General features: G+C 59.9%; 2 protein-coding genes across 4 annotated transcripts; one reads left to right on the forward strand and one right to left on the reverse strand.

Moving 5' to 3' along the window:
• Window positions 1–465: 465 nt before the first annotated feature.
• On the forward strand, window positions 466–6,853 carry ULK3 (unc-51 like kinase 3). Of its 3 annotated transcripts, none has more exons than XM_004611742.2 (16): window positions 466–614; window positions 1,351–1,491; window positions 1,582–1,702; window positions 2,157–2,261; window positions 3,006–3,149; window positions 3,261–3,343; window positions 3,609–3,764; window positions 3,874–3,979; window positions 4,078–4,118; window positions 4,222–4,324; window positions 4,408–4,472; window positions 4,575–4,653; window positions 4,984–5,024; window positions 5,523–5,570; window positions 5,703–5,769; window positions 5,856–6,853. In XM_004611742.2, exons 1-16 carry the CDS (start codon window positions 513–515, stop codon window positions 5,870–5,872), a joined length of 1,419 nt encoding a protein of 472 aa, XP_004611799.2. In that variant the 5' UTR covers window positions 466–512; the 3' UTR covers window positions 5,873–6,853. The 3 variants fall into 3 exon arrangements, 2 of the variants coding, with proteins under 2 accessions (XP_004611799.2, XP_054987100.1); XM_055131125.1 differs by having other exon boundaries at window positions 1,354–1,491; XR_008629192.1 differs by lacking the exon at window positions 4,984–5,024.
• Window positions 6,854–12,351: 5,498 nt separating this feature from the next.
• CPLX3 (complexin 3) lies at window positions 12,352–18,931 on the reverse strand. Its single transcript, XM_004611741.2, has 3 exons — window positions 18,650–18,931; window positions 17,300–17,387; window positions 12,352–13,184 (listed from the first exon to the last, which is right to left on the reverse strand). Exons 1-3 carry the CDS (start codon window positions 18,811–18,813, stop codon window positions 12,960–12,962), a joined length of 477 nt encoding a protein of 158 aa, XP_004611798.1. The 5' UTR covers window positions 18,814–18,931; the 3' UTR covers window positions 12,352–12,959.
• Between the last annotated feature and the right edge of the window lie 295 nt (window positions 18,932–19,226).

A 19,226-nucleotide genomic window follows, 5' to 3' on the forward strand; every position in this document is an offset into this window, starting at 1 on the left:
TTTTTGGGGGGTGGGGGCGGGGGTGGATGGGTGTTGGGCCACACCAGGTGGTGCTCAGGGATTTACTCCTGACAGGGCTTAGGAGGACCATAATTGTGCGGGGTGGGGGTAGGAGGGTTCCTGGGCCACCAAGCCCTTAACCCTTTAACCCCCGTATGGTCTCGCCATCCCCGAAGGCTTTTTCTAGTCCTGATACCACTGCTTCGCAGAGCAGCTGGTATGGGGGCATGTTTCAGTGGGGAAGGGGGCGCTCAGCAGGGCTGCTCTTTGCATCCTCGTCCCCAAACCTTAGGCGCTCTCTCGGATGCCCCGAGCCCGCGTGGGATGATTCTCTAAGGGACCGTTCTCTGGAGGCGACCAAACGCACTTCGGCGGGTGAGGCGGCTGCCCCTGGCGCACCGGGCGGGCGCGCTGCAGTGCCGGCGGGCGGCGCTGGGGGCGCTGTGGAGCCGGCGCCCGCCGCGCCCGGGCCGGAACCGGGCCGGAAAGCAGGAAGCGCCGGGCTGGCCGGGATGGCGGCGCCGGGCTGGGGGCCGCCGCGGGTGGACGGCTTCATCCTCACCGAGCGCCTGGGCAGCGGCACCTACGCCACGGTGTACAAGGCCTACGCCAAGGTGGGTGCGGGGCGGGGGGCCCGCGTGCAGCTGGGTGGCCGCGGCCGGCCTGGCCCCCGCCGGCCTCGGGTCCGGGACACGACCGCGCACCCCGGGGGGGTCCCCGCAGTCGAGGGACACCTCGCCCCGTCGGTGCCCGGAGAACTAGGTCGGACCCGGGCGCGGGGCCGGCGCCCCGAGTGGCCCCAGAGGCCGGGAGTGGCCCCTGGGTGCAGAGCCGAGAGCCACCGCAGAGCGTTTCCGGGTGTGGCCCCCGCGACAGTAGCCAGCGGGCGGGCGGGCGTCACCTGGGGGGCAGGGAAGGGGCGCCGGGGGGAGGGGGGGCGGGTTCCAGAGCCCGGCACTGGACAGCAAGTGGAGTGGGCAGTCCTGAAGGCCGGGGCTGCAGAGCACAGCGCACTGGGGCCTGGAGCAGAGGCCGAGAGAACCCCGAGGCTGGATGGGCCTTGTGATTCCAGACACCCCGGGCCTCGCTGACCTGGGAACGGGGTGCGGGCCGACCCGGTGTCTGTTTCAACTCGGAAGGGGAGAAGCCCCTGGAGCCCTTTTTCTCTGTAGCCCTGGCCCCCGGCACCCAAGAGAGGCGGTGTGGGCGGGAGCACTCACTGGCTTTGCATGCAGGAGGCCCGGTTGGATCACCAGCATTGCATAGTCCCAGGAGCATTGCTGATACCGAGCACCGTCGGGTTTGGCCCCCAAAACAAAACAACAGCAATTAAAAAAAAAATTCCTACAGAAGGACACTCGAGAGGTGGTGGCCATCAAGTGTGTGGCCAAGAAGAGTCTGAACAAGGCGTCGGTGGAGAACCTCCTGACGGAGATTGAGATCCTCAAGGGCATCCAGCACCCACACATCGTGCAGCTGAAAGACTTCCAGGTGGGGAGCCAGGACAGGGGCCCGCCCGAGGGGGCAGGAGAAGGGGCGTTCAGCCATAGCTCCCGTCTCCCTGTCTCCCCTCTCCGGCAGTGGGACAGCGACAACATCTACCTCATCATGGAGTTCTGTGCGGGGGGCGACCTGTCCCGCTTCATCCACACCCGCAGGATCCTGCCCGAGAAGGTGGCCCGCGTGTTCCTGCAGCAGCTGGGTAAAGAGCCTCCTCCGCCGGCCTGCCCCCTGCCCGGGCTCTCGGCCCCTCACCCTCCCCACACTCACTGCCAGCCCCGCAGCTCTTAGAACACTTGGCCACCTCCGCCTGGGGTGTTGGAGCCCCATCAGTGCATGTCCAGCCCGGGCATAGAGACTGAGGGATGGGAGGAGAGGCCCCACTCCCCCACACTGTGCTCGTCAGTGCCTGGGGCCCAGGGGGTGAGGACGCACTGAGCCAAGGAAAAAAGTAAGAGCCAAGCCTCTCAGAATGGGGGTGCCCAGAAAGGACAGAGAAAATTCTCACGAGTGGTGGGAGCCTGTACTCGCTTCTAAGGCCTTGCGGGCTGGACCCGGGCCTGGCTGTGAAGCTGAAAGGTGTAGATGAGTGCTGGGGTGTGTGGGACCGGTGGGAGCTGGGGCTCCTGACCCCTCTCTGCCCACGCCCTCGGCAGCCAGCGCCCTGCAGTTTCTGCACGAACGGAACATCTCTCACCTGGACCTGAAGCCGCAGAACATCCTGCTCAGCTCCTTGGAGAAGCCGCACCTGAAGCTGGCAGGTGTGAGTCTGGAGGTGTGGGATGCGGTTTGGGGGTGCCTGCGGCCGGCCGGCGCCATGGTTCTTCTGAAGACTCTGCCGAAGTGTCTGCAGGGAGCCAAAGAGGGGGTGATAACTCCCCCACACCTTCCCACTCCCCTCCAAGGTTGGACCCTTTCCAGGCCACCCACACTGGACTCCAGAGGGCAGAGGACAGGGGACAGGCAGCAGGCTCAGGCACAGGGGCCTGTGTCACCAACCAGTACTGGGGCACCAGATTGACCCCGGTGGTGGTGTCAGGTGTGTGCATGAGAAGGGCCGCCGTGCCCCTACAAGAGGCGATGAGAGTGAACTCTGGGCTAGAGTCTGGGAATGTGGTGATGGTGTGGAGTCCCAGCCTTGGGGACCCTTATCTGTGGAGCATGTGACTAGCGTCCTTGCCAAGAATCAGGAGTCGGGGCCGGAGAGTGATAGTATAGCTGGCACGCTATTTGTCTTGCACCCGGCCAACCCGGGTTCGATCCCTGGTATCCTACATAGTCCCCCGAGCACTACCAGGAGTAATTCCTGAGTGCAGAGTCAGCAGAGCAATGCTCAAACCCCTGAGCATTGCTGGTATGACCCAGAAAGACCAAAAAAATAAGAATCAGGAGTGGGGAGAGGCTGCCCCCCCAGAAGACATGGGGGGGGGGTGTGGAGGGACGCTTGGTGGAGCAGGGTGTCCTGGAGCAGTGACACAAGCCCTCGGCTTGGCCTCCCCCTGCAGACTTCGGCTTCGCGCAGCACATGTGCCCCCGCACCGAGAAGCACGTGCTGCGAGGCTCCCCGCTCTACATGGCCCCCGAGATGGTGTGCCAGCGGCAGTACGACGCCCGCGTGGACCTCTGGTCTGTGGGGGTCATCCTATATGGTGAGGACGCAGCCGCCCCCCTCCCCCGGGCAGCCGGGCCTCCCTCCCCGGTAATGGGCCGTGCTGGGCTCGGCCCCGCCCCTCGCAGCCCGCCCTCTGCTCCCTCCACAGAAGCACTCTTCGGACAGCCCCCCTTTGCCTCCAGGTCGTTCTCTGAGCTGGAAGAGAAGATCCGGAGCAACCGAGTCATCGAGGTGAGCGGACCGGGCTGGAGCCTGTGGGGCTCAGAGACCTCATCACCGTCCCCTAGACGGGAGTGGGCCGGCTCCCCGCAGCTCCCCGAAAGAGCCAGGCCCGCCTCCCGGAGTCCAGGCCAGGGGGAGGACGGGGCTCAGGGGCAGTTCGAGAGAGCACCCCTGGCCCCTCACTGTCCCCCAGGCCTCTGGCTCTGCAGCATCTCGGGGCCGGGGCTGAAGGGCTGGAGCCAAGTGTGACTTGGGGTCCCCTCCCCGCCCGCAGCTCCCCCTGCGGCCCCTGCTCTCCCGAGACTGCCGGGACCTGCTGCGGCGGCTGCTGGAGCGAGACCCCGCCCGCCGCATCTCCTTCCAGGACTTTTTCGTGCACCCCTGGGTGGACCTGCGGCACATGCCCAGCGCCCAGAGCCTGGCCCAGGCAGTGAGCAGCCCCAGGGCAGGTGGGGGGCTCAGCGGGGCCCCCGGGGGGCGGTGTCGCTCCCGTCGCCCCGCGCGGGGCCGGGTACGACTCCGGGTCTGCTCGTCCGCAGACCGCCCTGGTGGTGCAGGCCGTGGAGAAGGACCAGGAGGGCGACGCGGCGGCCGCACTGTCCCTGTACTGCCAGGCGCTGGACTTCTTCGTGCCCGCACTGCACTGTGAGTGTCCAGGCCCCTGGACATACCGGGTGGCGGGGGGGGGGCGCTGGGGGCCGTGCCAGGGGCGAGGGCTCCTCACCAGACCCCCCTTTCTGCAGATGAGGTGGATGCCCAGCGCAAGGAGGCCATCAAGGCGAAGGTGAGTGGGCGGGTGGGCGCCTGGACCCAAGCTGGCTCCTCCGCAGCTCTGTCCTGGGAAGGGGGTCCCCAGCCTGCAGCTCCCTCAGCCCCGCCCCCCGCAGGTGGGACAGTACGTCTCTCGGGCCGAGGAGCTCAAGGTCCTCGTCTCCTCCTCCAACCAGGCCCTGCTGAAGCAGGGGGCCTCCACACGCGACCTGCTTCGAGGTAGGACCCCTGGGGAGAGGCAGGTTGGGGGCTCCTGGGACACAGGTTGGCCCCAGCACCTGAGCCCCTGCCCCTCATTCCAGAGATGGCCCGGGACAAGCCACGGATGCTTGCTGCACTGGATGTGGCCGCAGCTGCCATGGCCAAGGTATGCCCCCCACAGGGAGTTTCGGGGGGGGGGGTCAGGTTGTGTCCCTGAGTGACCCTCAGTGACCATGGGCTCGGGGTGGGGGGTGTCTGGTGGCTGCAGGAGGAGGAGACTAGTGCAGAGCAAGATTCTCTGGACCTGTACCAGCAGAGCCTGGGGGAGCTGCTGCTGTTGCTGGCAGGTGAGGCGCCGCCCCTCCTGCAGCCGGCCCTGCCCTCACCCCGCCCACCCCACCACCCTCACCCCTGCCCACCCTGCCCTCACCCCCCCACCCTGCCCTCAGCCTCTACCCATCCTGCCCTCACCCCTGCCCTACACCCCTGCCCACCCTGCCCTCACAGCCCTCATCTCCCACCCACCCTGCCCTCACCCCCGCCTCACCCCTGCCCATCTATCCGCACCCCCAACCAAGTCTGCCTTCACCTCCTCCCCGGGCCTCAGCTCCTCCCCTGCCCTGATCTCCTGCCTGCCCTCGCCTCCTTCACCCTTACGTCCTGCCCTCTCTTTGCAGCGGAACCCCCGGGGCGCAGGCGGGAGCTGCTTCATACTGAGGTGCCCCCCCAGGGCCGGGAGGGTGGGGCTTCCTCTTCCCTCTCTCCCTCCCTGCTCCCAAATGGGTCTTCTGCAGGTTTCCTGGGCCCATGTCCAAGTCTGGGCATCAGGCTTGCGGGGGGGGGGAGGGGGAGGGGGATAGCCCAGGTTTGTCATTCAGGCTGGAGGTTGGAGGTGGGGGTGCAGAGCGACAGGCAGGGTCTGGGACCCACTGGTAGGAAATCTACTGGAAGGCTTCCTGAAGGAGGGAGCAAGTCAAGAACGCAGAATGCCAGAGGTAGTATAGCGAGTAGGGCACTTTCCTTTCATCATGTAGCCAACCCGGGTTTGATCCCCAGCACATTTGATTCCCCGAGTCTGCCTTAACCACAGAGCCAGGAGTGATCCCTGAACACCACCAGGTGTGACCCCCAAATAAAACCAAGACAGAACTCTGAAGTCCTGGTGTGGTGGCGGCACCCAGAGGGGCTGCACACATGGGCTCGTCTCTCCCGGCAGATCCAGAATCTCATGGCTCGGGCTGAGTACCTGAAGGAGCAGATCAAGGTGGGCAGCAGGCGTGGGGCCCCCTGGCCCAGGTCCCCTGCGTCCCTCTCACTCTGGCCGTGCTCAGAGACCCTTTGTTGGTGGCCCCCCCGGCCCCTCTGCTGCCTCTCACCGCCACCGTCCGTCCCGCAGGTGAGGGAGTCTCGCTGGGCGGCCGAGGCCCTGGACAAGGAGCCGCTGTCGGAGTCTGTGCGGAGCTGTGAGTCCACCGGGGGCCGAGGGCGAGGGCGGCGTGTCCGGCACCTCCGCCACCCTGACCCTGGCCCTCCCCGCTCCCCCCTACAGCTTGTACCCTGCAGTGACCCCAGGACTGAACAGACTACGAGTCACCCAGAGGACCGACACAGGCTCCCCGGGGTCCCCTCAGACCCTCATCGCCCCCAGCTAGCTCCCTCGGGACACTCAGCCTGAGCCTCTGTGGGCCTGGGCTGGCCGAGCAGGCAGCCAGGCTGGGGCGATGTTGCCTTCCCTGGGGGCTGGTATGCGTCGGGCTGGTTGCGGGGTGCGCCTGCTCCATACTGGAGAGGTGCGGGGGGCCTGTGGGGGGCTGTACCGTCCATTGCCAGCCCCAGCCTCCTCGGAGCCTCACTGGACCCACCACCCTACTTGTACTGGAGCAGCTTGCACCAGGACCCTCAGGGACCACGTGCCTGTGGACCCCCGAGCCCGGAGTGGCCCCCTTCACCCTCACAGCTGGAAGTGAGACTCCAGACTTATGTAGGAGTTTTTGCCAGGGCAGGGCACCTCAGAGGAGCTCAGGCCTGGGTGCCACTGGCGCAGGGGCAGGAGCGAGGGGAGATGGCCCCGAGGGCTGATCGGGGCCGCCTCTGCATGCTGCAGGCCTGGCTTCTATCCCCAGCACCTTGGGGTCCCGCCAAGCACCACTGGGAGTGACCTCTGAGCACTGAGCCAGGAGCAGTCCCCGAGCACTGTGAGGATCATCAGTCCTCATCCCTCCCGTGTCCCTCCTTGGGGACTGCCCTCTTGCCGAAGCGCAGGGGCTGCAGGACCCGAGAGGCCACACACAGCTCAGCGCCAGGGTAGCAGCACCCGGCCCGTGTCCCCCCATGTCGGGCGGGGCCCCTCCTCTCTCCCACCTCTGCCTTCTGCAGGGGCTCTCAGGGGGATGGAGTGACTTTAGCTGGGAGAAGGGACACAGCTGGCGTCCGAGGATTCTGGCGACCTCAAACCCTCCCTGACAGGAGCTGGCCGCCCACCCGCGCGTACTGGCTGCATTGTTGGTGGATGTCGTTCTTGGTTTCTCAATTAAATTATTTTCTGAACCTAGGCTTTGCTTCTTGCCCCTGGGAAACGAGGATCAGAGGGACCCCAGTGAAAGCTGGGTAATCTGGGGGAGGTAGGGGGATGCCCACAGGGGTTGGTGGTCCCCTGTCTTCTGGGCCTGGGGGTTCTGACCCTGGCACGACCACCAGTGGTGACAGGGGGCTTCCCATTTGGCCCCGAACCAATGTGGGCTCCAGTCCTCTCCACACGGTCCCGCCCCAGAGGGTCCGCGGGGACAGTGAACTGCACCATCTCTAGTGCATCCCTGCAGGACCCCTGGGCTGGGATCCTCCAGGAGCACCCTTCCCACTGCCAGCCCACACTCTTACCTCCCACGCCAGGCCTGGGGCTGAAGGGAAGGACACACACATCCCTGCACGTCTGGGGACCCTCCCTGCAGGCATCAAGGGCTTCTGGTCACAGAGAAACAGGCCAAACAGTCCCCCTGTGACAAGCAGGGGTGCCTCTGAGACTGGCCCCGTCTCTGGGGCGCAGATGCAGCCTGCTCTCTCCCTGACTGGCCCCCAAGGATGCTGTTGTCCAGCCCTCTGAGCAGGAGCTGGCCTGCGGCTGGGTGTGAGGGGAGGGAGTGTGCCCTTAGATCACAGCCACACAGACATGGAATCTCAGCAACACAGACACAACCCAAAACAGTTCCAGTACCGGGGTAAGACGATTGCTTGACATGGCGTCACTCCTGGTCTGGTCCCTGGCACCACATGGCGAACACTGCTAAGAGTGATCCCTAAGCAGAGCCCACTGTGGTCCCAAAGCCCCTTGTGGTGGCCAACCTGTTTGATTCCTGGCACCCCATAGGCCCCCTGAGCTCTGCCAGAAATGATCCCTGAGGGGTTTGAGAGAGCACAGTGGGTAGGGTGTTTGCCTTGCATGCAGCCAAACCTGGTTCGATTCCCAGCATCCCATATGGTCCCCTGAGCACCGCCAGGAGTAATTCCTGAGTGCAGAGCCAGGAGTAACTTCTGTGCATCACCGGGTGTGACCCAAAAAGCAAAAAAAAAAAAAAATGATCCCTGAGCACAGAGCCAGGAGTATGCTATGAGCACTGTCCTGAGCCAGGTGTGGCCCAAAAACCAGGAAGAAAAAAACAAGGCGAGTTCATAGGCCCATGCCCAAATCTCCCCAGGGCCTACATGCGTGTGAATACACACGCACACAGAGATGCACATGCACACACATGTGCTTCCTGCTGAGTGAGGCAGAGGCTGCTCTCCTTCTGAGCCCACCCTGACTCCAGTTTGCTGGGACCCTGCACGGATTGCACAAAGGCCATAACCCCGGGGGGCACTGGGCTAGCGGGGGGGGGCGGGGGGGGGGCTTCCCACCCAGCCGCAGGAGGCAGCCTGTCCCAGCAAATCACATTCCCCCAGATGTCCTCAGAGCCCCTGGGCAGGAGGGGGAGGAGGGCGGGCAGTGTCTGAGGAGGAACCATATGGCTGGCTATTGGGGGAGGGAGGGATAAGCCTCAGGACTCCAAACCCATCATCCACCCAGCAGCTCCCTGGGACTGGCCCCTGCTCCTCCCTCTCGGCCTTTGCTATCCAGATGGGTGTAGGCAGGAGAAGGGCTTGCTGGAGCCCGGCTCCCCACAAAGCTCACCGAATCCCCATTTGTCTTGGGGAGTCGGGCCACATCTCTCAGTGTTCAGGGGTTAACCCTTGCTTCACACTGGGCTTTTGTCCTGGCAGTGCTCCAGGGGCCATTCAGGGCCAGGAATCATAACGGGGATTTCCCTGGTCCTCATAGTAAGGAGCCCAGAGGCCTGCAGGGGGCGCTGAAGGGCAGCAGGGAGCCATCCCTGGGGTTCAGAAAGGGTACAGGAGCCAGAGTGATAGCACCGCAGATGGGGTGCTTGCCATGCACGCGGCCGACTCAGGTTCAATCCTGGTCGTCCCATATGGTCCCCTGAGCACCATCAGGAGTAATTGCTGAGTGCAGAGTAAGCCCTGAGCACAGCTGGGTGTGACCCAAAAACAAAAGAACAGAACGGGACTGGAGAGAGAATACAGGGATCAAGGCACTTACCTTGCACACGCCGACCCAGGTGAGGTGTGACCTTCGGCACCCCAGATGGTCCCCTGAGCTAGTCCAGGAATGACCCCTGCACCCAGCCATGAGTAGGCCCCCAGCTTCTCCGTGTGGCTCAGAAACCAAACCAAAACAGCAAAGGAGAAGGAAGTGGGGTGGTGGGAAAGGCCTGACATGCCTCGAGCCCCAGTCTGAGAGCAACTGCGGGCTGCAGAAACTTCCTCCCGCACCCACGAGGAGACCCAGCTGCTTTCCTCGGCTTCAGCCACGGCCACAGCACAGGCCACGAGCAGGAAGGTCAGAGCTCCCAGCCATAGGGGGTGGCGGCGGGGGGTGTGTGTGTTTGGGTGGCAAGTGGCTTTCTCCGTGGTCCTCACCTCACACTGGGTGGGCATCACCCTCCAAGAATACAGACAGGCTTGGAGTGGGGGACAGGAGCCAGGAGGGCCTCAGCCAGGCCTGCCCCCAGCTAGAGAGGGGCTGTGGGACAGCTATAAGCCAGGGGTGGGGGCAGGGTGTGAGACGAGCAGGATTTCTTTCTTTCTTTTTCTTTTTCTTTTTTTTGCATTTTGGGTCACACCCAGCGATGCACAGGGGTTACTCCTGGCTCATGCACTCAGGAATTACTCCTGGCGGCGCTCGGAGGACCATATGGGATGCTGGGAATCGAACCCGGGTCGGCCGCGTATAAGGCAAACGCCCTCCCCACTGTACTATCGCTCCAGCCCCTCTTTTTTTCTTTCTGTTGTGCTTTTTTTTTTTTTTTTTGGATTTTTGAGTCACATCTGGTGATGCTCAGGGGTTACTTCTGGCTCTGCACTCAGGAATTACTCCTGGCAGTGCTCAGGGGACCATATGGGATGCCAGGAATTGAACCCTGGTCAGCCACATGCAAGGCAAATGCCCTACCTGCTGTGCTATTGCTCCATGGACCACGGACGCACAGAGAGTGGGGAAAGAACGACCCACCCAGTGGGCACTGTGGCCTGTGCCCATCTCTGGGCCCCTGAGCCCCATATTCCAAGGACACGGAGATAGGCCGTGGCTTTGTGTTAGGAGGAACCAGTGGGGGGCCTAGCTCCCTCCTGCTCCCAGAGTCAAGCCCCCGGCCACCACCCTGGTGTCAATCTGGGGGGCTCTGTGAGTGTTGCACACGCCCCCTGCTCCAGGGTTGTGTGACTGCAGAGGAACGGCTGTGGAGTCCATCCGGGAGAAGGCCCCGGGGGGGACAGTGCTGACGCAGGCCTGGCTGCTGACGCACTAACGAGGCCTCACCATCACCGCCAGCCTGAGGCAGACTTGATCTCCTCCAGTTCCGGAAAGGGGGGGTCTTGTCCAGGGACCCCACGGCAGCCCCAGAACAGTGCAGAGGCCCCAGGATGCTGGGAGAAAGGCCAGAGTGCACCTCAGGCAGGTCCCCTCACGCCTACGCCTGCGGCATCCCTGCCCCCTCCTCCCTCCCCCTGCCTGTCCCCCTATGTCCTCCCGCTCTACAGAGCAGGTCTAAGGTCGCCCACGTCCTGACGCCGTAGTCCCAGGGCCTGCTCTGACTCTCGGCCACCTTCACACAGGCTGCCAAGGCGGTGAGTGTCGGGGGCTGCGGGCAGGGAGCCGGGTCCTGTGGTACCTTCCTCCTCCCTCCTTCGGCCCCTTGTCGTGCTCCTTCTGGGTTTTCTGGCCCTCCCACAGCCAAGGGGGATGGAATCTGGCTCTTTGCTCTTATTTTCTGCCATACAGTGGGGAGTATGAGGGGGGCACGAAACCCCAGCACTTTGGACAGGCGAGTATCCTACCGCTGAGCTACAAGGACTCCTGTGTTGTTTTTTTTTTAATTTGTTGTCATTATTTCTTTTTTTTTTTTTTTTGCTTTTTGGGTCACACCTGGCAATGCACAGGGGTTACTCCTGGCTTTGCACTCAGGAATTACCCCTGGTCATGCTCAGGGGACCATATGGGACGCTGGGATTTGAACCCGGGTCGGCCGCGTGCAAGGCAAACGCCCTACCCGCTGTGCTATCGCTCCAGCCCCAGTCATTATTTCTTTATATGGGCTGGAGCCATAGCACAGCCAGTAGGGCGTTTGCCTTGCACGCGGCTGACCTGGGTTCGATTCCTCCTCTGCCCCTCTCAGAGAGCCCGGCAAGCTACTGAGAGTAACTCACCCACACGGCAGAGCCTGGCAAGCTACCCGTGGTGTATTTGATATGCCAAAAACAGTAACAAGTCTCACAATGGAGACGTTACTGGTGCCCGCTCGAGCAAATCGATGAGCAATGAGATGACAGTGCTACAGTGATTTCTTCACATCCTTGGGGGAGCCTCTGCCTGGGTGTGGGGGACCATTCCCGGTGCTACATGAGGAGCCTATTTCCACACTGCCAGGGTGGAGCCCAGGTATCCCACCTGCCCTTTGAACGTCTCCTGGCCCCACTTCACCCGGCAGTGCTCAGGGGCTGTTTCCTGCTCTGTGCTCACCCCCCCTGCAGCACATACGTGGTGCAGGGATCAAACAGCGACTACCCACTGTGCTTTTTCTCAGATCCTGGGTTTTTGGCTTGTTTGCTTGTTTGAAGAATTCTCAGGGCCAGAAGGAATAGGATGGATTGCCAGGGTCAGAGAGCTAGCACAGGGGTGCAGGCATTGTCTTAAATACAACCAACCTGGGTTGGATCCCTGGCACCCTCTATGGTTCCCCAGCCCCCGCTAGGAGTGATTCCTGAGCACAAGAGTAAGAGCCAAGAGTAAGCCCTGAGCACTGGTGGGAGTGGCCCCCAAACAAACATAAAATATCTATACACACATATATAATTAACAACTCTCAATCTATCACTACCAGTAGTCACCTTTTAAAATACTCTCGGGGGCCCTGCATTTCCCAGGGGCAGACAGGCTCAGAGAGGGCAAGCACCCTGCTTAGTCACACAGCAGCACCAGGCAGAACACTGGCCTATCCCTGATCCGTTCCATCGTCCATTTCCGAGGGGAGTACAGGGGGCCGGCCCACTGTGGTGGAGCTGGGGCTTCTCCTGCAATGGTCCCAGGCCTCTTATTCCCTCGATCCATCCGCATGGGCATCCCATGTCCTCAAACCCAGAGCAGCTTCATCCGCTCAAGCTGGACCTGGTGCTCAGCCGATGGGGGGCCCCCATCTCGCCCTGAGTGCAGGCAGAACTCGACCATATGTTTTTGTTCCTGGTGGGGGTGGAGCACATCTGGAGGTGCTCCTCCTGACTCAGTACTAGGGGTTGCCCCGGCAGTGCTTGGGGGGCCCGGGGGCCTGGGGATTGAACCTGCTTCTCTTGTGTGTGGTGGCCACGCTTGGCCTCACTCGCCAGCCCCAGACTTTAGACACCCTGTGAGGGGCTGACGCTCCTGTGAAGCTGAGGGTGAGGAGGCAAAGGTCAGGCCAGAGGCAGGAGTAGGGGGGCCCGTGACACAATTTTTGGAATTTTTATTTTTTTCACTGAGCTCAGAGAGGAGATCCAGCTACAGAATCTGGAGGTTGTTCTACGGGAACCAAACAGAAAGAGAAGGCCCGGGGCCCGAGCTGCTGCCCCCGGGGCACCTGGCCGCACGCAGGCCTGGGGAGCTCATGCTGGAAAGGCGTGTCCACGGGAGCGGTGAGGACTGAAGGCCCCGAGAGCCCAACTGCTTTCCAGGAGAAGAAAAGTGGATGCTCAGGCCTCCCGTCTCAGAGTGCGTGAGGCCCACGCGGCCCAGCCTGCCACTCAGGGCCACGAGAGACCCAGGGAGCTGACGCAGTGTGCCAGGCTGCGTGCCTCTGCACGGGGCAGGGCTGCTGCCTGTGTGTCCCTCTGTGTGCGAGCACTTGGGAGCAAGACAGGAGGCCCCCGAGGCTGACTAGGAAGGGGTGAGAGGCACAGGCGAAAGGGAGAGAGCAGAAAGCAAGCTCCGAATAAGGGCAGCAAGGGTCCTGGGGCTGTGAAGGGCAGGGAGAAGCAAGTGAGATGGGGCCAGGGTCCCTGCGAGCGGACATGCTCTGAACCCTCAGGGGGACCCAGCCTCCTGGCCACCCCAAGGGATAGCCCCAGGGGAGAGTCACATGATGCGGCACTTCTCAGCTGTTTGCTTCAGGTCCCCCACTGTGGCCTGCGCCTTGTCCTTGAGGGAGCCAAGGTCCAGGCCAGGAAGGCTGGTCAGCTGCCCGAGCACTGACGCCTTCTCCTCCTCTTCCTCAGTGTCCTCCTTGATCATCTTGGCCAACTCCCGGGGCAGCTCCACGTCTCCTCCTGCCAGCTGGATCTGGCCCACGTCAGTCTCATTCTGGACAGAGGAAGGGAAAAAGGATGCAGTGAGGTTGGCAATCCGGAGGGCCCAGAGTTTAGGGACAAAGAGGAGGACTGGACCTGCTGAACCCTTTCAGGCTCCTAAATTCTCTTTCTTTCTTTGGTGGGGGCTCACAGTCAGCAGTGCTCAGGGCTTCCTCCTGATTGCTCAGGGATCAATCCTGGTGGTGCATTATGGGGGGACATTATGGGATGCCAGGGATCAAACCCAGGTTGACACATGCAAGGCAAGCACCCTACCTGCTGTTGTAAGGGCGAAACTGATGCCATGACAGGTGGCAGAAATAAGAAAAATCAGGTAGGGCCTTGCACACAGCCAACCTGGGTTCGATTCCCAGCATCCCAAGAGTAATTCCTGAGTGCATGAGCACCGCCAGGAGTAATTTCTAAGTGCATGAGCCAAGAGTAACCCTTGTGCATTGCCAAGTGTGACCCAAAAGGAACAGATTCAGTTTTCCAGCAATAAAACAATGTGTAACTAGCCAACCTCACCCTCCTAAGAAAGGTCCTGGGCTCAGTAAGTGGGTTCAATTAATCAATTCTCACAATGCCCCAGAAGTTGCTTTTTGTTACCCCTAAAAGAACAAGAAGTCTATGTATCATGATATTGGTACTGATACTGAAAATTATTGTTTAATTGTTGCCTAACCACTGCTACATACACTTGCCAAAGCACCTTTGTTTAGTAACTAAGTAAGATTCTTTTCTGAAACAATAAGGCATGTACTGCTTATGTAATCAAACCCTATATAAATTGCTTGCTGCCTGAATTTGGGGTCACTATCAAGATAATACTCTGTGGGTGAGATAATTGACCCCAGCTTACTGGAATAAAACACCTACTGCTTTTGCATTATCCTGTTCATGTCTCTGTCCGTCTTGCCACTTGGGAACCCAGAATCCCGGGCTTAACACTGTACTATCACTCCTGTCCCGGATTCTATTTTTTGTTTTGTTTGGGGGCCATACCTGGTTATGCTAAGGATTTACTCCTGGCTCTGTGCTCAGGGATTATTTCTGGTGGTGCTGAGGAACAGAGGGGACCCATATGCGGTGCTGGGGAGTCCAACCATGTCACTGCATGCAAAGCAAGCGCGTTATCTGCTGTACTGTATCTCTGGCACCCAGCTTCTTAGGATGTCACAATGATCTTTCCACTCCCAAAGTCCACTCTTTGACCTTTGGACCTGAATTCCTAGTACTTTTCTTTCCTTTTCTCTCTTTCTCTTCCTTCCTTCCTTCCTTCCTTCCTTCCTTCCTTCCTTCCTTCCTTCCTTCCTTCCTTCCTTCCTTCCTTTCTTTCTCTCTCTCTTTCTTTCTTTCTCTCTCTTTCTTTCTTTCCCTCTCTCTTTCTTTCTTTCTTTCTTTCTTTCTTTCTTTCTTTCTTTCTTTCTTTCTTTCTTTCTTTCTTTCTTTCTTTCTTTTTGTTGTGTGGGGTTTTTTTTGTTTTGTTTTGTTTCGTTTTGGCTTTTTGGGTCACATCTGGTAATGCTCAGGGGTTACTTCTGACTTTACACTCAGGAATTACTCCTGGCAGTGCTCAGGAGACCATATGGGATGCCCAGGATTGAACCCAGGTCAGCCGCGTGCAAGGCAAACACCCTACCCGCTGTGCTATCGCTCCCGCCCCTCACCTCTATTTCTAAGTCAGGCCTTGGGCTGACCTCTCCAGGAGTCAGCCTGATCCCACCCGATCACTCAGTGGCTTTTAGGCAATGGTCCCCACACTGGTGGCAGGGAGGACCTGCTGGTGTGTGTGGAAGACACTGCTCCTTAACACCATGGTGTTTCCAGCCACGAGCCCACGAATTGGTGCCAATCCACAGGGGTAAGAAGTTGAAAAGCCTAGGGGCTGGAGCGATAGCACAGCGGGTAGGGCGTTTGCCTTGGGCACAGCCAACCCGGGTCCGATTCCCAGCATCCCATATGGTCCCCTGAGCACCGCCAGGAGTGATTCCTGAGTGCATGAACCAGGAGTAACCCCTGTGCACCGCCGGGTGTGACCCAAAGAGCAAAAGGAAAAAAAAAAAAGAAGAGGGAGACTCGGCCCACTGGTGCAGGAAACTTGCCTACATGTCTAGGGAGGGGCGAGCTGGGTTTCATGCTACGCCAACAGGGGGCAGAGGACAGTGCATAGGGCACTTGCCTTGTACATGGCTCACCTGAGTTTGGTTTTAGCACCCATACGGTCCCTTGAGACCGCCAAGAGTGATCCCTGAGCCAGGAGAAAGCCCCGATTACCACCAGGTGTCGCCAAAAATACAAAAACCAAGCTATGGGAGCATTCATGCTCTCTTGACACACCACAGGCTTCCCCACCTCTCTGGGGCCTGGAGCCTTCCAGCTGATCTCAGTGACAGTCACGGCTTTCCTCTCCCACTGATCTCAGGGTTCCCGTGTTTAGCACAAACATTTAAGGAATGACTCCTAGTTGGGTTAACTTGGTAACTCTCCAGAAATGTAGGCTTTCTGGACTGAATTGGTCATTCAAAATATTGGAGCTTAGGGCCAGAGGGATAGTACAGTGGGTAGAACTCTTGCCTTGTGCGTGGCCAACACACGTTCAATCCCCAGCATCCCTTATGGTCCCCTGAGCACCACCAGGAGTATATTCCTGAATGTAGAGCCAGGACTAACACCTGAGCACTGCTGGGTGTGATCCAAAGACAAACAAACATTCCAAAAGGCTGAAGTCTCCAGAGCTAGAAGATGACTCAAAGGGCAGAGCGCACACTTCGCTTTGCATGTGGGATGCCTAGGTCAGGTTCCCTCCCTGGCACCACATGGTCCCCTGAGTACTTCTGGGAGAGAACCCCCCCATACAACAAGCTGGAAGGAGCAACGGGGAATTAGCGGGGTTTTTTTGTTTTTGTTTTTGTGTTTTTTTTTTCTTTTTAGGTCACATACACAGGGGTTTCTCCTGGCTCTGCACTCAGGAATCACTCCTGGCGGTGCTCAGAGGACCATATGGGATGCTGGGAATTGAACCCGGGTCGGCTGCATGCAAGGCAAACACCCTACCCGCCGTTCTATCACTCCAGCCCCATTTTAAAACTTTTTTTTCTTTTTGGGTCACACCTAGCAATGCACAGGAGTTACTTCTGGCTTTTCACTCAGGAATTACCCCTGGCGGTGCTCAGGGAACCATATGGAATGCTGGGAATCAAACCCGGGTCGGCTGCATGCAAGGCAAACACCCTACCCTCTGTGCTATTGCTCCAGCCCCGGGAATTAGCATTTGCTGAATAAGTGATCTTCGCATATCTGAGCTTCTAGTTCAAGTGCAAGATCAAAGTCAGGAGCACTCTGGCAAAGGGCTTCTGTTCTCTTTTTTTTTTTTTTTTTTTTGCTTTTTGGGTCACACCTGGCGATGCACAGGGGTTACTCCTGGCTCATGCACTCAGGAATCACTCCTGGCGGTGGTCAGGGGACCATATGGGATGCTGGGAATCGAACCTGGGTCGACCACGTGCAAGGCAAATGCCCTACCCGCTGTGCTATCGCTCCAGCCCCAGGGCTTCTGTTCTCCCGTTGGCATTTAGCTCAGTTCTGGGCACTGGGAGTGACTTGTGTCTCAGTCCCTTCCTCAGGGCTCAAAACAAGCGGTTGCATCCGTGTGTGTGCCGAGACCCAGGAGGACAGCACCCTGGCCGCATGGCCAACCGCGGGGGAACTTCGCTCTCTGGGGACAAATGCCACATTCGGGCAGGCAGACAGGAGGTTCTGGAGCCTGAAGAGGCATTGGGGACGTCCCCTTTCAGCTGCTCCATCACTCAGTCAAGTCCCAACCTCTCTGAGCCTTATTCCCTTGGCGTGTGACCTGGAGCAGCTGTGTGAAAGCAGCCACTGGCAGTGTGACTCCCGGGGGTGGGGGGGAGTAGGTGTGGAGGTGAGAAGGGGGCTGGCCCAGCTGCAGAAACACAAGCGTGTCAGTCTCCAAGGCCAGGCTTCCTCTCCGTGCCAAGCCTTGTGCCAGACACCCTTGAGTGAATGCATGAATGAGTGGATGAATGACTGGGAGAAGCCCTGAGTGAGTGCGGCAGTGGAGGCTCAGGGTCCCACTGTGCCTGGCAGTCCTTGGCCTTGACTTACCTTGGGCAGCCGGTACTTGTCCCGGAAGTGGCTCCGCAGCGTGGCGCGCTCCGCCTTTCTCTGCGTGAACTGCGCGTCCCGCTCCATCCTGTGGGGCCGGGGACAGAGTCAGGGCGTGGGTTGAGAGCACAGGAAGGGCTGCAAGGTACTGACAGGAATATTCCGCATTCTAGTGAAGCACTGCAGTGCTGTCCTTCTTCTGGAAGGTTCTAGGATTTAGCACCGTACTTCCCCCGTCTCTCCTGGAAGCAGATCCCCTTGTCGTTGCCACTGCTGCCTCTGGGTGGCGCTGTCAGAGTCACTGGGCAGAGGCTCATGTCTGCGGACCCTAACACGAGCCCTCTGTGTCCTCCACAATCTCCCTGATGGTGGAGGTGCGAGGGGGAGGAGAATTCTGGAACAGACCTGGGCTTATTTACGTCTGGCTCCACTGCCAAATTTGATAGGGCAAATCACTTTCTTCTGTGAAATATGGGAGAGATTTTGCAGAGAGCAAATCCACCTATCAGGATTATAAGGGAATAACCATAGCTAGTGTTTAGGGATGTACCAGGTGCTAGCCACTAAGGAAGGGGCTTGCCTGCATTAAGAAATTTATTTTTGGCGGCCGTCATACCCGGTGGTGCTCAGGGATTAGTCCTGGCAGGCTTCGGGGATCATATGAGGTTCAGGGGATCGAACCTGGTGTCGGCTGTGTGCATGGCAAGCACCATACCTGCTTTGCTATCTTTCCAGTCCTGAATAAACAATTTTTAACATATTGATTTATATAGTATATTGCTTTATTCATGTATCCCCATTTTACAGAAGAGAAAAATTGAGGGACAGAGAGGTTAAGAAAGTAGCTTAAAGTCACAGAGATTTAAAAAAATATAAGTAAATTTAAAAGCCTGGATGGGAACCTGAACAGCCAGAAGTCCAGCTCCTATCCTGATCCCGAGTGCATCTCTGACCCAGCATTTGTGCACACAAATGGCCTTGGTCACTACACTCTCTCATCTCAGCCTCTGCGGCTCTGAGCCCCCTCAGCGGCACCCCTTTTCCCAGAGCCTCGGGCTCAGAGGAAGGCCTGTGGGGAGACACTGGCTGTGTCCAGATCGGATTAAGGGATTACTGGTTTCCTCGGAAAAGCAAGTATTCCCACCCCACACCCTGCCCCCATCCCCCTGGGCCCAGAGTGGAACTGGGGTGCTTGTCTTGGGCATAGGATGGGGTGACTCTGGGGACAGCCCAGGGGCACATCCCAGTCCCTTGTCACCTGTAGGGAAGGAGGGGAGGGCTGGGGTCTGAAACGGCCTCTGGGTGGAGGGACAGCCACGGGAGGGGGGGAGCCCAAGGAACCCCACTTACTTCTCTTCTACCAATTGCTTCTGATACTCCTCGTACTCCTCCCGGCTCATGCCCTGGGCTTCAGCGGGGGACTTGTCCCCGTCCCCTTTGTCCTCGCCGCCCCCCAGGCTCCCGGTGAGATTCTTCAACTGGCCCCCCACCATGGTCTTAACCATGAACGCCATAGTCTTCGCCGACCCGGCCGCCGGGGGTGCAGGTAGGGCCCCTCGCTCCGGGCACCGGCCTCGTCCGCTCCCACTTCAGCACTAGACTCCGCGGACAGCTCCCGCCGCGGGCGGCGCCCCGCACTCCGCCCCGCCCGCCGCCCGCCCAGGCCCGCCCCCCGCTCCCCGCACCCCTCCTGGCCGGGGTGGCGGGGCATGCACGGGGCCGAGCACGTGCCCGCTGCGCATCCCGCCCCCCTGCCTCCTCCACGTGCCTCCTTCCGCCCCAGCGTCCACTGGGCACCGCTGGCAACCGGGCTGGGGGCCGCCTAGGCCGAGGGAAACTGAGTGACGTTGACCCGCAACCCTGCTTCCTCACCCCTGCCCTCCCTTCTTCTCCTTTCAGACCAGGATTCTCAACTGACACTTCCAGC

This window comes from Sorex araneus, chromosome 3, assembly GCF_027595985.1.
Source record: "Sorex araneus isolate mSorAra2 chromosome 3, mSorAra2.pri, whole genome shotgun sequence".
Classification (NCBI taxonomy): domain Eukaryota; kingdom Metazoa; phylum Chordata; class Mammalia; order Eulipotyphla; family Soricidae; genus Sorex; species Sorex araneus.

Coding starts and splice junctions, on each gene's coding strand:
- ULK3 (XM_004611742.2), top strand. CDS start 513: ATGGCGGCGCCGGGCTGGGGGCCGCCGCGGGTGGACGGCTTCATCCTC. Junction 1,703..2,156: donor CGTGTTCCTGCAGCAGCTGG/GTAAAGAGCCTC, acceptor CGCCCTCGGCAG/CCAGCGCCCTGCAGTTTCTG. Junction 3,150..3,260: donor TGTGGGGGTCATCCTATATG/GTGAGGACGCAG, acceptor CTCCCTCCACAG/AAGCACTCTTCGGACAGCCC.
- CPLX3 (XM_004611741.2), bottom strand. CDS start 18,813: ATGGCGTTCATGGTTAAGACCATGGTGGGGGGCCAGTTGAAGAATCTC. Junction 17,388..18,649: donor AAGCAATTGGTAGAAGAGAA/GTAAGTGGGGTT, acceptor CCGGCCCCACAG/GATGGAGCGGGACGCGCAGT. Junction 13,185..17,299: donor ACAAGTACCGGCTGCCCAAG/GTAAGTCAAGGC, acceptor TCCTCTGTCCAG/AATGAGACTGACGTGGGCCA.